Source organism: Rhineura floridana, chromosome 9, assembly GCF_030035675.1.
Source record: "Rhineura floridana isolate rRhiFlo1 chromosome 9, rRhiFlo1.hap2, whole genome shotgun sequence".
In the NCBI taxonomy this organism is placed as follows: Eukaryota; Metazoa; Chordata; class Lepidosauria; order Squamata; family Rhineuridae; genus Rhineura; species Rhineura floridana.
In genome coordinates, this window is record NC_084488.1 from 114,094,092 (window position 1) to 114,119,113 (window position 25,022).

Sequence of the window (25,022 nt, forward strand, 5' to 3'; positions counted from 1 at the left end):
TCCTTACAATATCCTGCAGTTTTAGGATTATACTGTGGTGAACATGGGGTATGTTTGAATGTTACTGTTCCTTGAGAAATTATTTGTTTGTTTCATTTGTTGGTTGCCTCATTGCCTCCAGCGGTCTCTAGGCGACTTACAACAGATTTTTTAAAATACAATATAAAACAGATTTTAAAACTTACAATATATCACAAATTTTGAAACATACAGTATAAAAACATAAAACCCAAATGTAAGAAACTAAGACAGCACAGCTTAAGGCCCAAAGGCTTCCGTGAAAAGGAAGCTCTTTGACTGGCGACTAAAGATGGATACAGTAGGGCCCCACTTTTTGGCAGCCTGCTTTTCGGCGTTCTGCTAATATGGCTGTTTTCAGTTAGAGTAAGGCCCCACTCATACTGAGCTTGTTCCGCTCTTACAGTGTTTATCGGGTGCCATTTAGTGACAGAGTTCTGCTTTTCGGCGGGTTTCATTTTTCAGCGGGGGTCTGGAACGTAACCCGCCGTATGAGTGGGGCCCAACTGTAAACAAAGTGCCAGGCATGTCCCCCTTGGGAGAGTATTCCACAGCTGGGGGGGGGCACCACTGAAAAGATCTGTTCTTGTGTTGCCACCCTCCAAGCTTCCCCTGGAGGGAGCACACGAAGAAGGGCCTCTGATGATAAGTGCAGGGTCTGGGTCGGTTCATATGGGGAGAGGCGGTCCTTGTGTGTTCCACTCCTTTGTAAAAATGGATCCAGGCCCAGTGAGGAATAGAACAGAAGGAACAAATATTTGAAAGGAATTGTAATTTGGGTAACTTAAAACAGAAGGTAATCGGATAGTGGTCCACTGATGAAGCACTAGCCAATTTCCAGTGGACCTTTGTACACCTGATGGTTACTGGGATTCTTAAAGAGAAACCTGAACTATGTAAACCTTCTAGCAGATGCTTCTGATATTTTTAAGCAAGAGTACAGATTCAAGATCATTTAACCAAGCTCAATTATAGCTTTACTGTTAAGAGATCTTGAGTATTCACGTTTCCTTTGCAAATTTAATATATATCTGTGTACAATGAAAATTCTAATAAAAATAAGGAGAGGCTATGTGAAGTCAGACTGCTTGTGGCTTAAGGAGAAAAAGATTCTAGCTACCTTGCTGTCAAGGAACAAATGACCCATTGCATACAATGAAGTCTTGAGAGTTGTGTATATATATAAGTAAAAAGCAGCCTCAAGTGGCTGAGTTCTGGAGTAACTTTCCCCCACCCCTCAGCCATCTATTTCCTAGGCATGTTTTTGAGAGTAAACTTGCACCTGGAAACCTGTGGACGAGAAAGCAGCAATGAAGTGGGTTACAACTAGTGGGGAAAGGATTAAGCATCCACTTCCCCCCACCATCATTGCTCCTCCACTTAAAACTGCAGCCTCCTGAGGATGCTTTTCATTAAAACACACATATGCCATGGATTAAAAGGTATAAATTCAAGGGATTACATTAGTAATTGGTAATTTTTGTGGCTTACAGTGGCCTCATGCACATACACATCATAGTGAGCCATAGTTAATGGTTTACTATGAAAGGGCCAATAGTGTTCACTTTGCTTTTCTGTGCTTGTGGGGAGGAAACCAGAATCACTGACATAATAGTTGTGTCTCAATCTGGAATTGTGGTTTGTTTTGCTCCCAAGAAAATGCAACCTGCAGCTAGGGTATTTGTGTGTGTGTGTGTGATTTATTGAAGCAAAAGAAATCATGATTCCTAGTTCAGATGTAACACTAAACCAGGTACTGAGGTTTGTTTCCAGTGTGCATTAGCGGGAAAGACAAACGGCCCGGAAAAGTACATTCATGGCAAACTATTAACTATAGTTTATCATGATGTGCTGAGCCAGTGAAATCTTTATAAAACTTTACATAGGAGTTGAATATAGAATCTGTGTTTGCAATAGCCATTAAGCTTCACTTTTACGCCTATGGAATCTAAGCTGAAATGGAAAAAAAACCCCACCAACCTCCAAGCAAAATATTTTAATGTAATACAATATTTTATTTTTTAAAAAACATTTTCATATTACCTTTCATTCTACTTAGAAATTCAAAGCAGTGTATAATCAGAGTATAAAATACAACTATAAAACAGAAACATTTTTATCATGCTTCAAATTCAGTTGGCATACCCTAAGAACTATCTTCAATCTGCCTTTAAATAGTTGGTCATGTTGCCAAGAAAAGAGGAGACTAAAAGTGAATTTGCTAAAGGAAACAAATGTATACATTGTCAGGAAATTTTAGTGTTCACAGGCAAGAAAACAGCCCAGCCATGTAATTGCTCTGTATCCTGGTAGTAATTAATGCATGCTAAAGCACTTATTTTAAAGTCGTTAAGTAACTTGGAGAGAGGGGAAAGGATACACATTACTAGCATCAAGTTAACATTTAGATATGAAGATTCACTATTTAAAATTGGTGGTGGCAGTTGTATAGGATGGCATAGAATGAGAGGCATGGGATAAGGACCAGTCTATCTCTGTTCTCATGCCAGATTGCTAACCACCATCCAAGTCTGGCAATTTAAAACATCTTCTATCCTGTTTTACTTTTGTTCTCTCCTGCTCACTTATATCTGAAGGTTGGGGAGAACCTCCAAAATGTTTAAAATGTTGCAGCACTTTGCTCATTAGTCCAAAGACTGTACTTCCTTAGATTTAAAACAGAAGAGCTGAGCAGCCATTAACCTGTGAAGAGAACACAGCAAGGAAATATATTTAGTGTCACTCAATGTACCATCCCCTCACAAATTGATCCCACTCAAACAGGGTGTTTGATATTGGCTTTGGGAGTGTTACCTATTGTGAATTGCCAACTTCTCCATTTGTGTCCTAATTTTGGAGGGTTTTTTTTAGTCTAAGTAATTATTCAAGCTTGTTAATGTGTTAGCCATATGATTATCGTCAAAGCAGAAGTGGGTGCAAGCCTTCCTTCCTAAGTTAAAGGATTTATTTCCAAACTTTTTGGCCACAATATCGTTAACGGATAGGATGCTTAAGCTGATGGTATCTGTCAATATCTGGGTATACCTAATAAGGGACCCTCACTTATTTATATTGGATTTGTGGGAGTAACCTCACTTCCCCATTGTCACATTGTGATTTGAGAAAAAGGGAGATCCTGCTGTTTTTCTCTTCTATTGCCTGAGTGGGATCACTACCCCAGTTCATAAATTTTTGCATGCACCAAAATGGTGCTTGCACATAACTATCTGCAAGGATTTCTGCACACTTCCCTGTGGATCAACTGGTGCTGCTGGGTTTTGTGGGGACCAGAAGATACATCAAGTTTAGAAGGGAGGCCCCAATGTTTAAGAAACCTCAAACACTTGCATAAACTTTTATAGCAATAACCGAATGCCTTGTGATGGTTGGGTCTGAAGACACATGATGCTGTGACATCATGAAAGTGAAAAAGTCTAAACTTTTTCAGAGTCTTGATGGAAGACTGCATAAGAGTCATATGTAGATCTCTCAACTGCCTAAAGGAACAGTGGGATATGAATGAAATAAAGTAACCTGTTTTATTCATGCCACCATAAACCAATTAAGCTGCAGTCCAACCATCCTCCCCTATGCGGGGCTGTGCGAGATTTGGATTGAGCAAAGGCATCTCTCTGCTTGCTTTTGCTGGATGCTGCCATCATTTGCCCTTATGCCTGCCAAACATCCACATCCTGAGCTGCTCTCACAGCTGGTGCCACCTGGCATCAGACCTAATTGAGGCCTGATCACTATGCCAGTTTGAAGCTGTTGCAGGGCTTGGTCTTGATCTGCCTGCCCTCCTCCTACTGTGAGAGGCCAGGGTGTAGATGTGGTGGCAGCTTTGCCGAATTGCAGCAGTAAACAATTTGAATTACACTGCCTGTCTCTAAAAGCACCACAATATTTCTTGATTTCTTGAGATGGCTGAGGTTTTAATATCATTGGGAGAGTGGCAAACCTGAGCTGTATTTTTACCCCAGGCCCTTTACTGTGAAATCAGTCCTGTTAAAAACAAATACAACAAAATGAAAGGGCAGACAGCAACGCAGATAGTGAGACGTCCAGAGATCAGATTGATAAGCACATGCATAAAGGCAGAGACTGAAGCTAGCAATCAGTTCGTATCTTCAAGATAGTCTTTGAAACTTGATATATAGAAACATAGGGTGCTATTCAATGCTAGTCCTTATTAAGTTAATAGGTATAACTAAATGGGTCTATAACCCATTACATATACATCTTGAAATTCTGAGGCCAGTTACCTTTTACTTTAGCTGGGTTTGCTATGTTATTTTGGAGTTCAGCTTTCTATTCCCACTTGCCCTCTTCCTATTTATTTATTTGTTTGTTTGTTTGTTTGTTTGTTTGTTTGTTTGTTAAATGTATGTCCCACCTTTCCTCCCAGTAAGGAGCCTAGGGCAGCAAGCGTTCTCAAACATTTCTGCTCCGGAAGCTTTGTCCCTACTTTATCCTGAGATTGATTATCCTGCTCACATAATGTCCTCTTCAGCATGGGAATCATGACTCTGTAGTACAGTCCCATGTAGCTGAGGGCTGTATGTGACTGGCAGGATCACAGCATAGGATCACAGCCACCACACTGGCTATCTGCCTATGTGTAAAGGAGGTTTATAAAATCTTCATTTCTGCTAACCTTCACACCCATATCTCCATTCTTAAAAGTCTGTGATGGGGTGTACATCACACCTCAAAGTATGCAAAAGTCACAAAACAATCCTATTTCTCTTCTTGGGAAGGGTGGGTGGGGAGGAAGACATTTTAACTCATAAGAATTTTAACATAAAATTGGGGGACCCTGTTGTGAAATGGTTTCTCCCCCTTTTCCTAGTGTACAAGCTTTTCTGAAACCAAAATCTTTTCCTCCTTTTGCAGTGGTAGCCGCTCTTCTAAAACTTTTAAACCAAAGAAGAATATTCCAGAAGGCTCCCATCAATATGAGCTCCTGAAACATGCAGAGGCCACTCTTGGAAGTGGCAACCTACGCATGGCTGTAATGCTGCCTGAAGGGGAGGACCTAAATGAATGGGTTGCAGTGAACAGTAAGTAACATGACTCCTCCCCCCCGTCTGATTTTTGAGCAATACTATAGATTGATAAATGCTTGAAGGTGGGTGTTTCCTCTTTAGTACTACAAAATGAGCTTTGTAGGGCTTGTCAGCGTAAGAGGTTTAACATACTTTACACCAGGATGTAACCATTACATTTTTTCTCGGTAGCTGCAAGCCTACCTCTGGAAAGCATTCTTTTTTTAAAAATGAGAGACTATGCTAATGGCTAACTTCAGCCTATCTTTGGCATGATATAGAACAGCTGGCAAACCAATCAAATCCAAAGTAAATATGCTGGAGGGAAAAAACCTGTGTATGAGATGCTACAAAAATGTGTGCCATCATTAGTGCTGTCAACTACTGTTACAAAATTACAGGGGTATACAAATGTTCGGGAAAACTGTAATACACTAAGCCAATCCCTCTTCCTCCCCTGAGCTCTCATGCTGATTTAGAGGGCTGAGGAGAGAGACAAACTCTTTCTTTCTGCATACCTAGCAAATGAGTTAAGAGAGCAAGGAAACTTCCAAGCAGCAAAACAGAGACTCCTGTTGTTTCTTTTCTTCAACTACAGAACAGATCTGGAGAAGTGATTTATGTGCTGCCAAGCATCCTGCTTGCTAGACGGTTAGGAGCACTCACCTCTGGTGAGCTGGCAAGTAGGTTTGCAGATGTCTATTGGTAATGTTTACATAGCACAGGTCTGCACATCGTGTGACTCACCAATTTGAATGCAGCTCATCAAGGGCTTGATCAACTTGTTTGGTTGACTCCTTACCCAGGACTGTAAAAAAAAAAGGGGGGGGAGGCTATTGGGGCCCTGGCAAGCTGCAATACACAACTGATGTGTGTATTGCACATAAATGTTGCATCACAAATTGTGTAGGTCTGATACAGCACCAGCTGAGTCTGTCTGTATTCTTGGAGCATAACTACTGGATTTACAGTGTTTATCAAACACAGCTGTAAAAGTGTTGGGTTCAAAGACTTGCCATATCTTCTGGGGATTTTCCATAGCCATTTCTTTCAATTTCAGCTGTTCTTCCTGAGAGATATGCCATCACTGTTTTTAGCAAACATTGAAAGCTGATAACAGCCTACTGGGTTTGACTCCTTCAGATTCCATCTACAGCTGTTTTGTTGTACAGTCATGCCCTTCCGCAGCTGAATTAAGACATCAGTTGATAAAATAAGCAGTCTCTTGTTTTTGTGGGAAAAAAGAAACTGTATGAACAACTTTGGATAAAGAAGCTTAAAAAGGCATATTGGGATAGCCTAATGGCTTAAAGGGTTGAGCTATGTTTTGGGAAGATCCTGGTCTGAACCTTTCCTCTGTTATAAATTCACTAAGTGGCCTTAAGCAAGCTTGGCTACCTGCCCCTCTAGCTGTAATTTGCGGATACTAATACCAACCTCTCTTAAAGGGTTGTTTATAAGGACTGCAAGATTATAGTCCAGTTCACATGTAATGCATTATCATGGTTTTGCACTATGGTTCTGCCGCCCTGGGCTCCTACTGGGAGGAAGGGCGGGATATAAATAAAATAAAATAAATAATATGGGTGAGCCTCCACAGACCCAAGCAAAGCATTGGGCTCCTCTGCTCTCCCCTTCACCACCTCCTCCCGCCTGACCAGGAGGAGGATGTCTGCCAAGTATAGTTTCGCTTCTGGCATAGTGTTAAGTACAAACCAGAGATGCTGGTTTAAAACAAACAACTTCATAATCCAGCTTCAAAACACATGGTTTGAGGTTGGTTTATTATGAAACTGGCCAGAGCTTGTTTTAAACCAGAATTCCTTGTTTGCATATAAGACTAAACTGAGATTCATTAAAAGTGAAACGAAATTCTACAGAAGTCCTCCTTCTGGCCACACTAGAGGACAGCAGAGATGAGCATGTAGTCCAAGGCTTCGCTTGGCGCCTTGGGGCCCATCCACATAGCATTCAAACAAGGCTTACGTTGGCCGTGTTTGCACACAATGCTGTGTGAAGTGCTTGAACACTTGAAAGCACTTAATAAGTGGTATTTTTATCCTACAATGCAAGGCAGCAGGAATGAGGAATGAGGTGTGAGAGAGTACATGGGAAGAGATTTCCTAACCAAAGAAGATTCTTACACAAAGAAGAATTTCCATTTAATGGAAGCAGAAGAGTTTACTACCCATAAACACATTTGTACACACACACATGCAAATTGAAGGCTTTTCCCTGTCTCAGATCTTATTCTCCCAATAGCGGGACATTAAAAGTCCCAAGGATTAGAATTGAGACCTGTGCTTTTAAACTTGTTCATCATAAACTCATAATAAAATCATAACATTTCACATATACACTGATATACCTTCTGGTTGTCGTGGATAGCTTGATGAAGATGTTGACCCACACAATTTGTGATGCATCAGGTTGGACACATCTGCTATGTATTGTGTGCAGAAGCTGTGGAAAAAGGTAAATTCCATGGTAGGGATCATTAGGAAACAAACTGAAAATAAAAATACCAATATCGTAATGCCATTATTCAAATCTATGGTGCAGCTGTATTTGGAATACTGTGTACAGTTCTGGTCATCTCATCTCAAAAATGATATTGTAAACCTGAAATAGGTTCAGCAAAAGGCACACAAAATGAACAAGGAGATGGAGCAACTCTCCTAGAGGAAAGGTTGCAGCATTTGGGGGCTTTTTAGTTTAGAGAAAAGGTAAGTAAGAGATGACATGATAGAAATGTATAAACTAATGCATGGCATGAAGAAAGCGGACAGAGAAAAGTTTTTCTTCCTCTCTCATAATATTAGAAGTCATGGACATCCAGTGAATTGAATGTTGGAAAATTCAGGCAGAGAAAAGAAAGTACTTTTTCACACAGCGCATAGTTAATCTATGGAATTCATTCGCACAGGAGGCAGTGAAGACCACCAACTTGGATGCCTTTAAAAGAGGATTAGACAAATACCGTACATGGAGAAGACTGTCTATGGCTACAAGCCATGATGGCAGTGCTCTGCCTCCATAGTCTGTGGAAACTGTGGGAGGGGAGAGCACTCTTGCACTCAGGTCTTGCTTGCAGGCTTCCCATAGGCATCTGGTTGGCCACTGTGAGAACAGGATGTTGGACTAGATGAGCCATTGACCTGATCCAGCAGACTCTTATGTTGTTTTGAAATTCTTTATGACACTTGCAAAATTCGCCTTTTCTAGTGCTAGCACATCATTTTATGATTTGATGAACATTGTAACTTCCTCCCACACTGTTGATTGTGATCCGCAAGTTGATGTCAGTAACTATGACTATCTTAGTCCAGATATAAGAAGTACTCCTCAGCCTGGAGACAGATACTAGTTTTGAAAATGAGTGACACATACTCTGACAGAGACCTCATTATCTTTGGTCTATGCATTCATTTTTTCTGGTCAAAACTGATTTTTGCAGGTTTATTTGGTTTTTAAGCACTAAAAAAAAAGCAAAACCTGTTCACTGACATCGCCATTGGGGTAAGCGTACACACCATAGACAACAATACTGCTTTCATAACACCTTCAGCTCTTTGAAATGCTGTCTGGTCTAGTTTCAGTTATGCTTTCTTCAATTGGATAAATTGCCAACTTAAGTGCCAAAGTATCCGACACATTACCTTTAATCTCAGTGACTATCAAGCGGAAGTTCAATTAAACCTGAAGACAAACAATATTATCTCATTAAACCAGCTCTTCTGCAATATTCCAGTGCACAGAAATGCTTTGGAGCCTTTTAGTACTTTCAGCCTCCCAACAACATTCCTATTTTACATATTGGAAACTGAAACCCAGAGATAATGACATCCACGGCCACCTTGGTGGCTTGACCGGCAGAGAAGTCACCCTTCTGTGACACAATATAATCTGGGTGATGTGGCCTAGTCTGTTATGACTGATGGCAAAGGGTGGACTGGAACCATAAATATTACGGGAACAAAGAGAACACCTAGTCCTGGGGCTTTTGGTGCTGTGCTGGGCATGGTGAATCTCCTGGCCCCAGATATATTGCTTTTTGATGCTGCTTTACCTCACTCCATTCCTTCTCACCATGATTGGCTCTTGACTCTTCCCATCCATAAATTAATTTCTACAGCCATCTCTGTGCCACAGAACATATGTATGCATCTTATAGACCCTGTTTATCTACCCTCTCTTGCTAGGGAGGAAGGGCTGGATATAAATTCATTAAATAATAACAACAATGATTATAATGATAATTCCTGCACACTTCTTCTCAGCTTTCCAGTCTAGCCAGTCACTCTGCCTGTTTTCTTTCATGCCTACCTGCCTGACTTCACTAGATTCTGTCTGTGGCATGCTTCTTGCCTTATTGTTTTCTGGGTTAGTTGCCTCCATTCATATCTTTTTTGCTAGAAGGGGCTGTCTGGCATGAGACTGTTAGGAATAATTGAATGGGAGGGGGAGGCAAGTTCCTGGCACAGGCAAATTTTGTTATACAAGTAAATAATTCTATCTGACCAGGATCCTTGGAAATGGTGAGATTTAGAAACATAAATGCAGTGTCCTGTTGTTAATTCTTTGAGATAATAGAGCATTTCGGGGAACTAGAAACATATTAGCCTTTAGAAAGGAGCTTTTCGGACTAAATTCAGTCCATAAGCTACGTGCCATTTATCTTTATTTTTGAAAACAGCAAGACAGCATTTCCGTGAACAAGCAATTGGTTACTCATGTAAGGGTCATATAGGAGGATATGCCTTCTCCAACACAAAGGAGTTATTATTATCAACTTGTATTCTGGCTTTTTCCTGGAAGGATGTATAGAAGATTCAGTGAAGTCATGTAACGATATATCAGAGTTTTCCTCTACTCTGATTTCTACAGGGAAGTATTTGCTCTCCTTTATGAACAGAAGCACTCTGGCAAAAAGCTGAGCTAGTCATCTCTGTTAATGTGCACATGAACAATCAGTTAGGAGCAGGGATATATGTTGTTCCTCATATGAGAAATGAATACAGATTCCTATTTAACTTCCATTTCACTCACTGAATACTTACAGATGTAAAGCTTGTTGTTGACTGACTACCAGTACCTGTGAACACAGCCACACAGAAAACTGAGGAAATGTATTTATGCATAGCTTATAAAACTTGTACATTTCCCTGGAGAAATGCAGATCTTCCTTACAGAGGCATAGTCCTTTGGTATGTAGTAATGATGAAAATTATGTCTTGGCAAGAGTACCAGCAATGCACATGAGAATTCTTTAGGCAATCGTTTATAAAATATTCAGTTGCTTTTTCATTTAATTTTGGACTTGAGTCCAGCTGTGTGAAAAGAAATAAATAATTCAGAATCTGGGAACTTCAGTTCCTATGTTCTTTGACTAGAATTGAAGGGCATGTAAGGATTTTTCAGTTTTGCCCAAAAGAGGACATGATCTGAATAGTAGTTTAATAATGACAGTGACATCAAAATTGTCATAATTTGGCTTCCAAGACATCACTCAATTAGACTGTGGAAGGGCACATATCCTTTAGTGCTGCTTTTCTGTATGCAGCCAAACTAAAACAAGATTAATTGCACAGCTGTTCATGTTTTCAAGGCCAAAGTCTGTAAATGAGATCTTGAAATAACCAACAACCAGATGACCAGAAAATGGAACAGGATACATTCTATTACTTTGTGAAGCAACATTCTTATCAATGTTTGCCCTTCCCCAAATCTCTCCCCCCCAAAAAAAAAGAATTCTTTTAGATAGCATCAGTATTGGAGTTGCTTGTTGTCACTAACCCACCATTCACCAAGGACTATCCCTCCTGACACCCCACACTTGGTTCAGGAAATCCCCACCCAGCAGGATGCTTGCCTCAGCCTAGATCAGATATGTTCTCTGCACCACAAGCTTCAACCCTTCCAACTTTTTGTTCCACCCAAAAGGTGACCACTGGTATGCCCTGTTAGCACAATAGGATGTAGGTACAGGAATTCATTGGTGATCACTCGTGGCCGAGTAAGATTCTCTTCCAAGATAAGGTCTTTAACAGTGGGTCCGTAAGTGACTGTGGAGGCCAATTCTGGATCAGCCTCCCACAGTGAGGACATAGGTTTCCAGATGGAAGATGGTCACAATGAGGGTTTGTTTGATGTGCCTTCCGCTTAGTTCATTTGTCCCATTCGCCCTGTATTCGTGCTTCTTCAAAGTCCATAGCACCTTTGATAATAGCCGACCTCCATTTGGGACGTTCATGGGCCAAGACTTCTCCGTTCTCAATGCTCATGTTACTTTTTTTACATTCACTTGAAGAACATCTTTAAACCTCTTTTGCTGTCTACCAATCTTCCATTTTCCGTCCTTAAGTTGGGAGTAAAGTAGCTGCTTTGGAAGACAGTGATCAGGGATTCAAACAACATGGCCAGTCCAGCGAAGTTGATGTTGAAGGATCATTGTTTCAACACTGGTAGTCTTTGCTTCTTCCCAAACGCCAACATTAGTCTGTCTGTCTTCCCAAGTAATTTGCAGAATTTTCTGGAGGCAGCGTTGCTGGAATCTTTCAAGAAGCTGGGAGTGGCGTTTGTAAATGGTCCATGTTTCACAGGCCTATAGTAAGGTAGGTAGTACAATGGCTTTGTAAATAAGCATTTTAGTCTCCCTGCAAATATCCTGATCCTCAAACACTCTACGCTTCATTTGGGAGAATGCGGCACTTGCAAAGCTCAGTTTAATTTCAGCATCGGAAGACCAAAAGATTCCATTCGTTCTTAAAGCGAATCTAAAAAAAATGTAACATGAGCATTGAGAACTGGGAAGTATTGGCCCATGAACTTCCGAAATGGAGGTTGGCTATTATCAAAGGTGCTATGGACTTTGAAGAAGCACGAATACAGGGCGAATGGGACAAACGAACTAAGCGGAAGGCATGTCAAACAAATCCTCATCACGACCATCTTATATATATATATATAAATAAATTTTATTTTTCAGCCCCCTATCTGTCCGGGTTAGGGACACTCTAGGCGACGAACAACAAGAATAAAAACAATACATATAGATCACCATAATCAAATTTTAAGCTAAAAAACCATTCATTAATTCAGAACATAAATTAATCTGTCCCAATCTTGTAGGCCTGCCTGAACAGCCAGGTCTTCAAGGCTCGGCGATAGCTGGACAGGGAGGGAGCATGTCTGAGATCGAAAGGGAGAGAGTTCCAGAGGGTGGGGGCCACAACAGAGAATGCCCTCTTTCTGGTCCGTACCAGCTTAGCTGTTCTCACCGGTGGGACCGAGAGAAGGTCTTGTGAGGCTGATCTCGTCAGGCGGCACAATTGGTGATTCTGGAGGCGTTCCTTGAGATATACTGGGCGGAAACCGTATAGGGTTTTAAAGGTCAACACCAACACCTTGAATTGGGCCCGGTAGACAACTGGTAGCCAGTGAAGATCTAATAACACTGGGGTGATATGATCCCAGCGACGGCTATGCGTAATCAAGTGTGCCGCCGCGTTCTGTACCAGCTGTAATTTCTGGACCGTTTTCAAGGGTAACCCCACGTAGAGCGCATTGCAGTAGTCTAAGCGAGAGGAGACCAGGGCATGTATCACCTGAGGGAGCAGGTGAACAGGAAGATAGGGACGCAGTCTCTGTATCAGATGTAATTGATACCAAGCTGCCCGGCTCACTGCTGTAATCTGAGCCTCCATGGACAGCTGGGAGTCAAGTATGACCCCAAGACTGCGGACCTGGTCCTTCAGGGGTAAACTTACCCCATCAAGCATCAGGTCAGTAATTCCTAACTTCCTTTTATCTCCCACAAGTAATACCTCAGTCTTGTCGGGGTTCAGCTTCAGCCTATTCTCTCCCATCCATCCACTTATGGATTCTAGGCACTTGGACATGGTATTCACAGCCAACTCCGGTGAGGACGTAAAGGAGAGATAGAGCTGAGTGTCATCTGCGTACTGATGGCACTGCAACCCAAAACTCCTGATGATTGCTCCCAGCGGTTTCACATAGATGTTGAATAGCATGGGAGAGAGGATAGAACCCTGTGGCACTCCACAGTGAAGAGGCCAAGGGTCTGAAACCTCATCTCCCAATGCCACCCGTTGCTGCCTATCCGAGAGATAGGAACGGAACCACTGCAAGACAGTGCCTCCTATTCCTAATCCCTCTAGGCGGTTTAAAAGGATACCGTGGTCAACGGTATCGAAAGCCGCTGAGAGGTCCAGGAGGACAAGGAAGGCGTATTCACCCCTATCCAATGCCCTCCGCATATCATCTACCAGAGCGACCAAGGCTGTTTCCGTACCATGACCAGTCCTAAAACCCGATTGGTATGGATCTAAATAATCCGTTTCTTCCAAGTGTGTCTGTAATTGTGCAGCCACCACCCTCTCAATCACCTTGCCCAAGAATGGTAAATTAGAGACAGGGCGAAAGTTGTTTAACTCTTGGGGATCCAAGGATGATTTTTTTAAGATGGGCTTTATTACCGCTTCCTTGAGGGCTGATGGCATTGCACCCTCTTGCCAGGATGCATTCACCACTGCCTTGATCCCTTCACCCAGTCTCTCTTTACAGCTCATGATGAGCCATGATGGGCAAGGATCAACCAGACAGGTGGTCGGCTTCACAGTACAGAGCACCTTGTCCACTTCCTCAGAGAGAAGAGGCTGAAACCGATCCCAACAGACCGGAATGCAACTGGCCGACTCTGGCCCACTTCCTGTCTTCACGGCGAGCAGAAGCGTGCTCTTCAGACGTTCGATTTTATCGGCAAAGTGTTTAGCAAAAGTATCACAGGAGATTTTAGAATGTTCCATGGGTTCCTGAGCAACTGGACCAACCAGGCTTCGGACCACTTGGAACAATCTCCTGGGACAACACTCTGCCAACGCAATAGAGGCAGCAAAGAAATTTTTCTTTGCTGCCTTTGTTGCCACCTGGTAGGCAGCTATTGCTGCTCTAACCCATGTCCGATCGTCTTCAGTGCAAGATTTCCGCCACCGGCGCTCAAGTCGTCTCACCTCCTGTCTCAGACCCCGCAGTCGTGGTGTATACCAAGGTGCTGTCTGAGTTCTGTTCAGGGGGAGAGGACGTTTTGGAGCCACCCGGTCCACCGCCCTGGCGATCTCCTTATTCCACTCCATCACCAGGGATTCGACCGGGCGACCTTCAGTCAGCTCCATATCCCCCAGCGCATTCAGGAATCCTTTGGGCTCCATCAGGCGTCTGGGGCGGACCATTCTAATAGGTCCTTGTCCCCTGCGGAGGGCGTGCAGCATCGAGAGATCTATATTCACCAGATAGTGATCTGACCATGACACGGGGTTAGAAGAATTCACCCCCATTTTCAGAGCACTATCCTCCCCTCCCGAGACAAACACAAGGTCGAGAGCATGACCGGCTACATGGGTAGGCCCTATATTACCTAAGGTGCAGATCCCAGGAAGTCATGGTTTCCATGAAATCCCGAGGGGCTCCTGTGAGGACAGCCTCGGCATGTACGTTGAAATTCCCCATCACCACAAGATTGGGGGAGAGCAATCGCACAGCCGAGACTACCTCGAGCACCTCAGTCAGGGATTCTGCTGTGCATCTGGAAACCTATGTCCTCACCGTGGGAGACTGTGTGGATCCGGAATAGGCCTCCACAATCACTTAAGGACCCACTGTTCAAGACCTTATCTTGGAAGACGATCTTACTCGGCCACGAGTGATCACCAGTGAATGAAGGTACAGAAATTGAATAGGACCCTGATATGGTAGCACACGTGACTATGCAGACATGCAGGAATTTAAATGAACAAAATAACTTTATTAAAATACAAGATGTTAAATAGTATATTGATGTATAGTCTCTCTCTTCCCTGCCTGTCCTACCCCCCCTCTAACTAACATGTAATCTACCCTCGTCCACCCAGCTCACTCCCACAACGCAACCTCCCTCCTTCCACTCCAAATCCCAACAACAAAACCCTCCTAATTGTCAAAACCAACTGTCTTTTCATTCAGACTCTCACTCATATGCCCCCTTCCACCTGGCAGTCTTACATCACTCATACTCCCAAGCATTCCATTAACTCCTTCAAACTTGTAATACATTTACTAACAGTTTCCAACAAGTGGTTTCGTTACATTTGTCTTTACTATTGATTATGTAAGTAAACCACCAGAGCTGGTGCAATGAGACTTTTCTTTGCAAAGCAGCGTATTGAATGGATGGAAAATTCACAAGAGCAGAACAAGGCCAGGACCTATTTTATAGCAAAAGGTTTGAGAATTAAAATGCAAATGAGAATAATAATAGTGATGATTGAAGTCGTGATTATGCATGAGAGAGCAGTAGAATTAGGAAGAATTTCTGGCCCCCTTTTCTCTGGAAGTTCAGTCACAGACAGGCCAGGAGATTTCCATTCTCTCCTGTACCTAGTAATTCAGGAAGGTCTAAGAGAGAGAAGGATGATTGTTGTTGTTGTTGTTGTTGTACATCAATACTTCAAAATACATCAATAAAACAATACAGTTTACAATGGGGTGACAGTATAAATCATATCATTTGGCAGAAGAGAAACCAGTTTAAGATAGGACTGGCTAGACCAAAGCCAGTGCAAATCCACCATTATGATTGCCTTAGAAAGAAATATAATGCTTGAGGAAGTACTAAGCTTTGTTTGCGTGTGCTTTTTCTAAAGCCAATAGCTATTAACCTTCTACCAGACTGGCATTTTGCCCTGTCCGTCAGTGTTGATGCCTGCCACAAACCTTGTCCTGGGAAAACGCCCTAAAGGTCTAATTCTGTGGCGCAGGACGCTCAGTGTTTTTCAGGACTTGGAGGTAGGGCAATCTAGTAACACGGTTAAAATTAAATGGGACAGGGAAGTGCAACCCTGTTGCTTCTCCTTGACATCTCAGTGGCTTTTTATACTATCAGCCATGGTATCCTGTTGGACCCACTCTGTAGGTTGGGAATAGGAGGACTTTGTTGCAGTGCCTCTATTCTTACCTAGAGGGCTAGATTCAGAGAATAGCATTAGATGGCTGTACCTCAGCCCCCTGGCAGTTATGCTGTGGGATGCCACAGGGTTCCATCTTGTCCCCAGTGCTGTTTAAAGTCATTGGTAGCCGTCATTAGAATATCTGGGGTGAGGTGTCACCAGTATGCTGATGACCCCCATCTCTTTTTCTGTTACATCTGAGTCGAGCATGGCTGTGCAGGTCCTGGATGCTGGGTGAGAGGGCCCAATAATTGAAACTGAATCTTGACAAGATGGAAGGTTTCTGGGTGGGTGGTTCTTGTGTCTAGGAATTAGGCAAGCTGCTTATTCTGGACAGGGTTGCACTCCCTCTGAAGGAACAGGTGTGTAGTTTGGGGGTGCTTCTGGATCTGTCTTTGTCACTGGAGGTTCAAGTGACCATGGTGACTAGGAGCACCATTTGCAACCTTCAGCTAGTGTGCCAGCTGTAACTGTTCCTGGACAGAGATAGCCTGGCCATGGTGACCCATGTTTTGGTAACTTTGATATTGGACTACTATAGTGTGCTCTATGAGGGGACTACCCTTAAGGTTGATTTGGAAGCTGCAAGTCAGGAGCTGCTGAAAAGGATAGCCTACCGTGAGCATGTAACATCACTTTTGAAAGTACTGCAGCAGCTGCCAATTTGCTACCAAGCCAAGTTTAAAGTCCTTTTATGAACTTCAAGTGCCCTAAACAACTTGGGACCTGAATACATGAAGAAATGCCTTCTCCTGTATAAATCTGCCCATAAACTGAGATCTTTGGATGAGACCTGCCTGGATGTGCCACACCCTGCTGAGATTCAGCTTAGCAGCTACCAGGGTGAGGGCCTTTTTTGTCATGGCACCCACTTTATGGAATCATTTCCCCACTGAAATAAGGCAAGCATGACTTTGTTAACTTTTTGATGCATGCTAAACACCTTTTTATTCTTCCAGGCATTTGCTGGTTGGGCTGTTTTTATTTTGGGTTTTGAATTCTGTTGTATTTTAATATGGTGTTTTTATGAGAAATATATTTATTGTTGTGAATCTCCCTGGTAGTATTACTGATGAAGGCTGATATGGATAATGTTTTAAATAAATAATATACCAGTGAACAGAAAGAACTTTGCCTTCCCAGCATTGCTTCAGTTAGGTGTACTCCTAAGAGCAGCAGGGGCCTGATGCTGTTGACAAGGAAAGACCAAGCAAGGGATGTCAAAGTAGCAAAACATGTTAAGGAATTAGGTTGATTGTGAGTCTTTGACAGATGTATGCTTAGCAGTCATGGATGGTTTGGGCCCAAGAATAAAATTTCACTGGGAGGAATGGAAAGCCAAGAGACTGCCTTTTCCCCATTTTTAATAAACATAGATTTTATAGTCTCAAAATTGTTTTAGTAAATTTATTTTGCGCTGTGAGTCTTTCTGGTGGTTTCTCTCTGTTTTTTGATCAGCATTTCTTCTGTAAATTAACATATCGACCACAATTAAGTTTTGCTGAGAACCTATGCGACTCTGCCTAGCAGTGTATGGTCAGATTTCCAATTGAATGAACATACTTTTTGCACAGTCTGGTAGTTATCTGCTATAAATAGAATGTGTCACTGTTTTTTTTAAATAGCTGTTGACTTCTTCAACCAGATCAACATGCTGTATGGGACTATTACAGACTTCTGCACAGAAGAGAGCTGCCCAGTGATGTCTGCAGGTCCAAAGTAAGAATTCTAGTTATGCTTAACTGTGACCATGAAACTATGAGACAGAAAATGTGTGCTGGTTTTAGTTTTTAATTTTATTTCAAACAACTTTTAAAGAAACAATGATTTAACTTGAGAAGTGGAAGAACTGTACAGTTCCATCTACCCAAGATAGCTCACTAGAAAAATCCTTTTTCTACAAATGCCGCCTCTTCCACATCACACTCTTGTCTCTAGTCTGGCAACTGGGGCTAAGCAATACTATCTAATAGAGTGGATTTGTCCCAGGATTCTCTAGTTACTGTCTGCTATTTTAACCAGTGTTGTTCCAAAAGGAAAGGAACATTAAACTGTAGTTTTTTCCTGTTTCCACTTCCCCTTTATTCTGATTAATATATTTTTTAGTTACCTTGTGTGTTTTTACTTCTATTGGTGCATACAGAAATGGCATGTTCTTATCTGTTTTTTAATGCAGCTTGATGATTGGTATACTCTGAGATGTTTTGATACTATTTTTTTCCCAGTACAGAGAGCCTGAAATAAAGGACTTTTCAGATCTTTCCAGATTTATTAACTGACAAAAGCTGAACACGGTTAAAAATTAAGAAGGATATGCAAATATTTTATTCACAAATATGTTATTACAAAACAGGGTAATAATGCATTCCTGGCACTGTTGCCATAAAGCAATGATTGCCTCTCATTCACTACAATTCTACACCTGTCATTAAGCAGCTGTTTTTATTGGGTCAGATATTCAGACACCCGATGCAGAAATAACACTTCGCTATCAGTTGTTTCCTTTAATCATTGTGTCTGAAAACTACTGTTTAGGTTAAAGAATGTCCACAAGTCAGTATATATTACCCTGAGGTGGGTTTGCAAACCATGGTTAAGGCTGTAATGACATACACACTTAACTTGGAAATAAACTGCCTTTGAACTCTGTGAAACTTGCTTGCAACATTCATAGGATTTGGCTGCCTCTCTACCTCCCTGCTTACAAAGTGCCAAATTAGCTTTACTGGTCTTTCTCTTCAAACACTTTGGATCTCGTAACGGTTTTGACACCTCAGCTCTGTACTACGGAAATCAATGCCTTCCTCTAACCATTTCTACTCCTCTGGTAACTGTCATCTTGTCTCCATCCGAAAATCTTCCACATGTTCAGAAGCCAGTGTTTGGCATTCCTTGAGATCCTCTTGTTTTGTGCAGTTGCTAGATTTATGAAATTTTTAATAGGCTAATTAGGGTGTGTAGTATCTGTTTCCAAAGTGGCCCTCCGTGCTGAATATTGATATAAAACAGGAAAATGTGGCTTTAGTGTTCATTATTTTAATCTCTTTTTGCAGAGTATATGACTATTTTAGCAGGATATACTTTTTATTATGTGCTTGCAATATTGATAATGTCTTGGCTGTAAAGAAGCCAATTCATGGTTTCTGTTGTAAGATTTAAGAGTTGAAACATTCCGATTACAATGTTCTGGTTCATAGATACACAAACTCTCACCATGGATGTGGTGTGTTTGGTTTGTTACACTGTTTCTTGTTAGCCTGGAAATGTGTGTTGAGCTAGAATTGTTTTGCTCCAAATAAGAAAAAGGGAGAATTTAAGTGAATTGTGCATAATCTTGTTATGAGTATCAAAAAAAGGGTTCCTTAAGTGGACAGTGCAGATGATGAGACCTTGGGGTTGTAGTGGACAGCATGATGAAAATGTCAACCCAGTGTGCGGCAGCTGTGAAAAAGGCAAATTCCATGCTAGCGATAATTAGGAAAGGTATTGAAAATAAAACAGCCGATACCATAATGCCGTTGTATAAATCTATGGTGCGGCTGCATTTGGAATACTGTGTACAGTTCTGGTCGCCTCATCTCAAAAAGGATATTATAGAGCTGGAAAAGGTTCAGAAGAGGGCAACCAGAATGATCAAGGAGGAAAGGTTGCAGCATTTGGGGCTTTTTAGTTTAGAGAAAAGGCTGGTCAGAGGAGACATGATAGAAGTGTATAAAATTATGCATGGCATTGAGAAAGTGGATAGAGAAAAGTTCTTCTCCCTCTCTCAATACTAGAACTCGTGGACATTCAAGGAAGCGGAATGTTGGGGGATTCAGGACAGACAAAAGGAAGTACTTCTTTACTCAGCGCATAGTTAAACTATGGAATTTGCTCCCACAAGATGCAGTGATGGCCACCAGCTTGGATGGCTTTAAAAGAAGATTAGACAAATTCATGGAGGACAGGGCTATCAATGGCTACTAGCCGTGATGGCTGTGCTGTGCCACCCTAGTCAGAGGCAGCATGCTTCTGAAAACCAGTTGCCAGAAGCCTCAGGAGGGGAGAGTGTTCTTGCACTCGGGTCCTGCTTGCGGGCTTCCCCCAGGCACCTGGCTGGCCACTGTGAGAACAGGATGCTGGACTAGATGGGCCACTGGCCTGATCCAGCAGGCTCTTCTTATGTTCTTATGTTCTTACGATGGAAGGGATCAGAGCTCAGGTTTTAAATTTTGTTCTGGAGTTATCAAGGTATAAGGTTAAATGTTTTCTGTTTTAATACAGTAGGGCCCCGCTTTACAGTGCTTCGCTAATACAGCAGTCTCAATTAGACGCAATTAGACTAAAGCCCCACTCATACGATGCTTGTTCCGCTTTTACGGCAGTTTTGGGGCATCGCACGGCATTCTATTCAATGGGTTCCACTTTACAGCAGTTTTCGCTTTACAGCAGTGGTCCGGAACATAACCCGCCGTATGAGTGGGGCCCTACTGTACTCTGCTCAATATGTCATTTTGCATACACTCAGCTATATACAAGACCATAATTTTAAATCTCTCATGTTTTACAGGTGTAAAACTGGACTATGTACTTTAGACTAAGAAGAGGAAGGACATGAGAATGTGATTAATAGATGTATTTTATTTATTTTATTCATTTATATTCCACCTTTTTCCCAGACTGTGACTGAAGGTGGCTTACAAAAATTAAAACAAATAGAGTTAAAAACATATAAGTAAAACATACAGAAAGTTATAATTAAAATGTAATTAAATGATCTGTAAAATAAAAACCATTTAAAACACAGCGATTAAAAAAACGTAAAATAAAAATCAGTAAAACAGCACCCTATTAATAGCCCTTGCAGTTAGTTTCCAAAAGCCTGTACAGAAAAAGAGAATAGAAAAGTTTTCACCTGCTGACGGGAGGACAGCAGGGAGGGAGCCAGTCTCACTTCCCTAGGAAGGGAGTACCAGAGCCTGGGGTCAGCCACTGAGAAGGCCTTCTCCTGTGTTCCCACTAGACATGCTTGTGAGGGTGGCAGAACCAAGAGAGATGGGCCTCCCCTGACGATGTGTTACTTATTCAGCACCAGAACTTCTATAGCGAAAACCATCCCACGAACTAAGGGCTGGAGCTTATGGCTGTATCAGCAGGGAAAAACTGCCTCTGGCCCTGGCTGCAAAATGACTATTACATCATATCATGAAAAGAGGGTAGGCTGGATGTCAGAACTGCAGAATATAGGCAGCCTGATAAAATGTAGTGTTGGCAAGGCTACATCTATGCAACCATCAAATTATGATTATTATTTATTTATTAAATTTATTAGTCGCCCATTTGGCTGGCTGTCCAGCCACTCTGGGCAACGTACAAAATAAAAACATACAAATACATTAAAACATTAAAAATCTCAACAATAATAATAAAACCTAACCCACCCCAAAAGCCTGCCTGAAGAGCCAGGTCTTCAAGGCCCAGCAGAAGCTCATCATAAAGGGGGCATGGCGGAGATCATTTGGGAGGGAATTCCACAAAGTGGGGGCCACAATTGAAAAAGCCCTCTCCCTAGTTCTCACCAGTCTAGCTGTTTTAACTGGTGGGATAGAGAGAAGGCCTTTTGAGGCTGATCTTGTTGAGCGGCATCCCTGATGATGTTGGAGGCACTCCTTCAGATAGACAAATTATGAAATCTTTTGCACCATGTTTTGTGATTGGAAAGGGGCAACTGGGGGCTTATCCTTATGGCTACAGGGCATTTCTGAGTGTCGATATTCATAGTGATACCAGATGTTCATATTTTGGTTTTAATATTTCTTTGCAAGATGGAATAGCACCCTTTGTTCCTATGCCTCATAAACAGCAGCCCTGCTTGCCACATAGCTAATTGCTTTTGAAACTGAGGAGGCTTGCGAATGGGTAAAGGGTATTTGGTCTAAGGTTTAAAAGAAAGAAGAATTGCATTGGTCATCTCCAAGCCCTTGAGCACATGTAAAGCAGGTCTTAGTATCCCACCCATTCTGTTGATAACATTATGATCATCCCCACCTGCAGCCCATCTGGGCTGATTGCTGGGCCAGGCTACTTGTGAGCAAGCAGATGGTTCAGCAACATCTTCCCCACATTGTGAAATCAGTGTGACTTGGGCTGCCTGCAGTTAAATCCCATTGCTTTCAAATAGTGCTTGGCCATGACTAACAGTTGCAGGACTGTTCCTCACAGACTCATTGTCCAGAGGGATTAATTGGGGGGAGGAATATTTGAGAGTAGTGGTGGAACTTTCTGAAACTTTCTGAGATGTTCCCCCTTAAGATTATATGAGAAAAATGGCGGTGGCCGCCCCACCACAGCAACACCCGCAGGATGTGGAGCTGGAGGAGCTGCTCAAGACACAGCGCAAAATGATGCTTGCAGTCCAGCGTGGAGCCACAACAAGGATGCGTGCCTGGGAGAGGCTGAGGTTGGACTTCTCCTGCCACCACCACCACCTCCTCTTGCTGCTGCTGGCCACCCAACTAGCCAGTGCAGATGGAGATGCAGGCGAGGAAGATAAGGAGGGGGGCCCCTTGCAAGCAGGTCCTCCTGGCCACGGGACCAGTAACTGGAGCTATGGAGACAAGGCATAGTGGGGCTCTGATTTTCCCTGTCGTGGGAGTCACATGCAGTACCCCATCACCATGATGGCCACCCTCTTTAGCCCCCAGCTAAATGTTGGCTTGTGTGCATTGTTGTGTGAAACAGCATACATTACGTTGGAGTTAAGTTGAGCAAGAAACTTCTTCAGAGCATGTTAAGAGTCTTTATTGAAAGACATTAAGGCCAGAGGCTTATGAGTAAATACATGTAGAGATTCTTCAGTCACCCCCCTTCTGGTACATCTCTCTCCATAGATAAAAACAAAAGACAGCCTCTCAGCTCAGAGGCATAATTCAGAAGAGAACAACACACAGACTCTGTTAGAACTTTCCCAGTCGCTATCAGATGGCTACCATAGCAACGGCCCTGGCAGTCCGTTCCCAGACAGGACATAGACATAACTCCCCCTTAACCACAGTTACGTGTTCACACTTGCAGGCTTCATGGAAAACTACTAGAGACAGTAATGCCTACTGGTCACCAGCCCAACAGCCTCCCTTTTTTCCATTAAGACTGCAAAATACACATGAACTACATCTCCATAATACATAGTCATACAGTCATACATTTCTACAATACCTCTTGCAATACATTTCAGTACATTGCATTTTCAGTTCAGTACAGTTTAAAACTTACATCTCAGTACAGTTCAAAACTTTATTCACTCAAACTTTGGTTCAACACATGTCAAATAAAGTGTCTCAGGATCCATGTCTACAACTTTATTCATTCCAGGACTTGTTATCAATCCCACAGTAAATCTGTCAGGCGGTTTGCCTAAATTCGCTCTCGTGGAGCGTCTTAAAGGAACCAGAGCTTCGGCTCTCTCTGCCCCCCCATTTGTGCTTGTGCTTGGCACAACCTGCGCAGGAGCTTCCATTTCCTCAGCTTTTCGTTTCTTTGATCTGCGTTTTCCAGAAATGAGCTCATTCAAAGCATCTCTGAGAGGTATTTGTGTACCTTTCACTTTAATGTCAACATCTGGCTTAAATTTCTGTGAGTGTGTTCGTGTGTCATTTGTTCCTGTAAGAAGGACTGTCTCCCTTTGATCCCAAGGCTTTTCTGAGACTTTAATGCTTCTGCTCAGAATTAACTGCTGTGTTTCTGGACACCAAACTCTGAAATATGCATTCTGAAATCCCAAAACAAAACCTTTCTATGCTCTGGGCGCAAGCTTGCCCCTCCTTTTTCCCTGTGGAATGTGGATCCAGCACCTTGCCCCGAATTTTTGAATGTGTTGTATTCTAGGCTTTCTGCCAGTAAGTTTCTCATAAGGAGACATTCCAATAGTACTGTGTAACACCCTGTTGTGAATGTAATTCGCATAAAGAATTGCTTCTGCCCAGAAAGAATTCCCTAAACTGCAATCCAGCAGCATGGCTCTCATTGCTTCCCCAAGCACCCTATTTTTTCTCTCAGCAGTTCCATTGGAAAACGGGCTGTGTGGAGCAGTGAAATTCTGGTTTATTCCCTTACTCTCCAGAAAGTCACTCAATGCTTTACTCGTAAATTCCCCACCTTGGTCCGAGCGTAAAGCCCCTACCGTGACCAAGTGTTGAGTTTCGATTCTCTTAATGAACAGTTTCAGCTTCTGCTCAGCTTCACTTTTATGCTTTAACAGAAAAACATGACAAAATCTTGAAAAATCATCTACCAGTACCATGTAGAATTTCGCACCTCCTCGTGAAGCATTTATTGGCCCTGCTAAATCAACATGTACTAGCTGGTAGGGAGCTGTTGTGGTTCTCTCAGCCTCCTGGTTTATTGGTGCAATAGTCATTTTAGCTTGATTACAAGAATCGCAATCCATTAACTGCCCACAAGCTTTTAAACGCATGTCTTCACTGTGCAAAGGGGTTTTCCTTACCGTGTCAAGGTTTGCATGCCCCAGCCTTTGATGCCATTCATGGACGCAGCCCTGATGTACCTGTGCCTCAGCGTTTAACACAGCACACCCTGCTTGACTGCTCTTTATTACAAACTGTGAATCATTAAGGCTTCCCTGCATGCACACTTCATCTCCCCTCATTATAAAACATTGGTGTTTGTGGAACAAAATTGAATAATTACAACTCACCAGTTTGCCCACTGATAAAATATTATGAGCCAAGTCCGGAACGAACAAACAGTCTGTCATTATGCCAAGCTTGTCACATTTAATCAGACCTTTAGCTTTTACGGATTTCCGTGATCCATCAGCAAGTAAAACAAAGTCCTGCTCATCTGTAGACGTGTAAAACAGACTCCTGTCTTTAATTAATATATGGCTTGCTCCGCTGTCAACAATAAAGTTAATTTGTTCCAAGTCTTTAGACTTCTGTTTACAAACAAGGTTCACACT

The 25,022-nt window shown here is 42.4% G+C and overlaps 1 protein-coding gene across 2 annotated transcripts in view; it reads left to right on the plus strand.

Moving 5' to 3' along the window:
- Positions 1-25,022, plus strand: part of MOB1B (MOB kinase activator 1B) — an 89,306-nt gene that overhangs the window by 51,572 nt on the left and 12,712 nt on the right. For both annotated transcript variants that reach the window (XM_061583419.1, XM_061583420.1), the window contains 2 exons: positions 4,912-5,078; positions 17,692-17,785. In XM_061583419.1, coding sequence (XP_061439403.1) covers positions 4,912-5,078; positions 17,692-17,785 — 261 coding nt within the window. The remainder of the gene's footprint in view (positions 1-4,911; positions 5,079-17,691; positions 17,786-25,022) is intronic.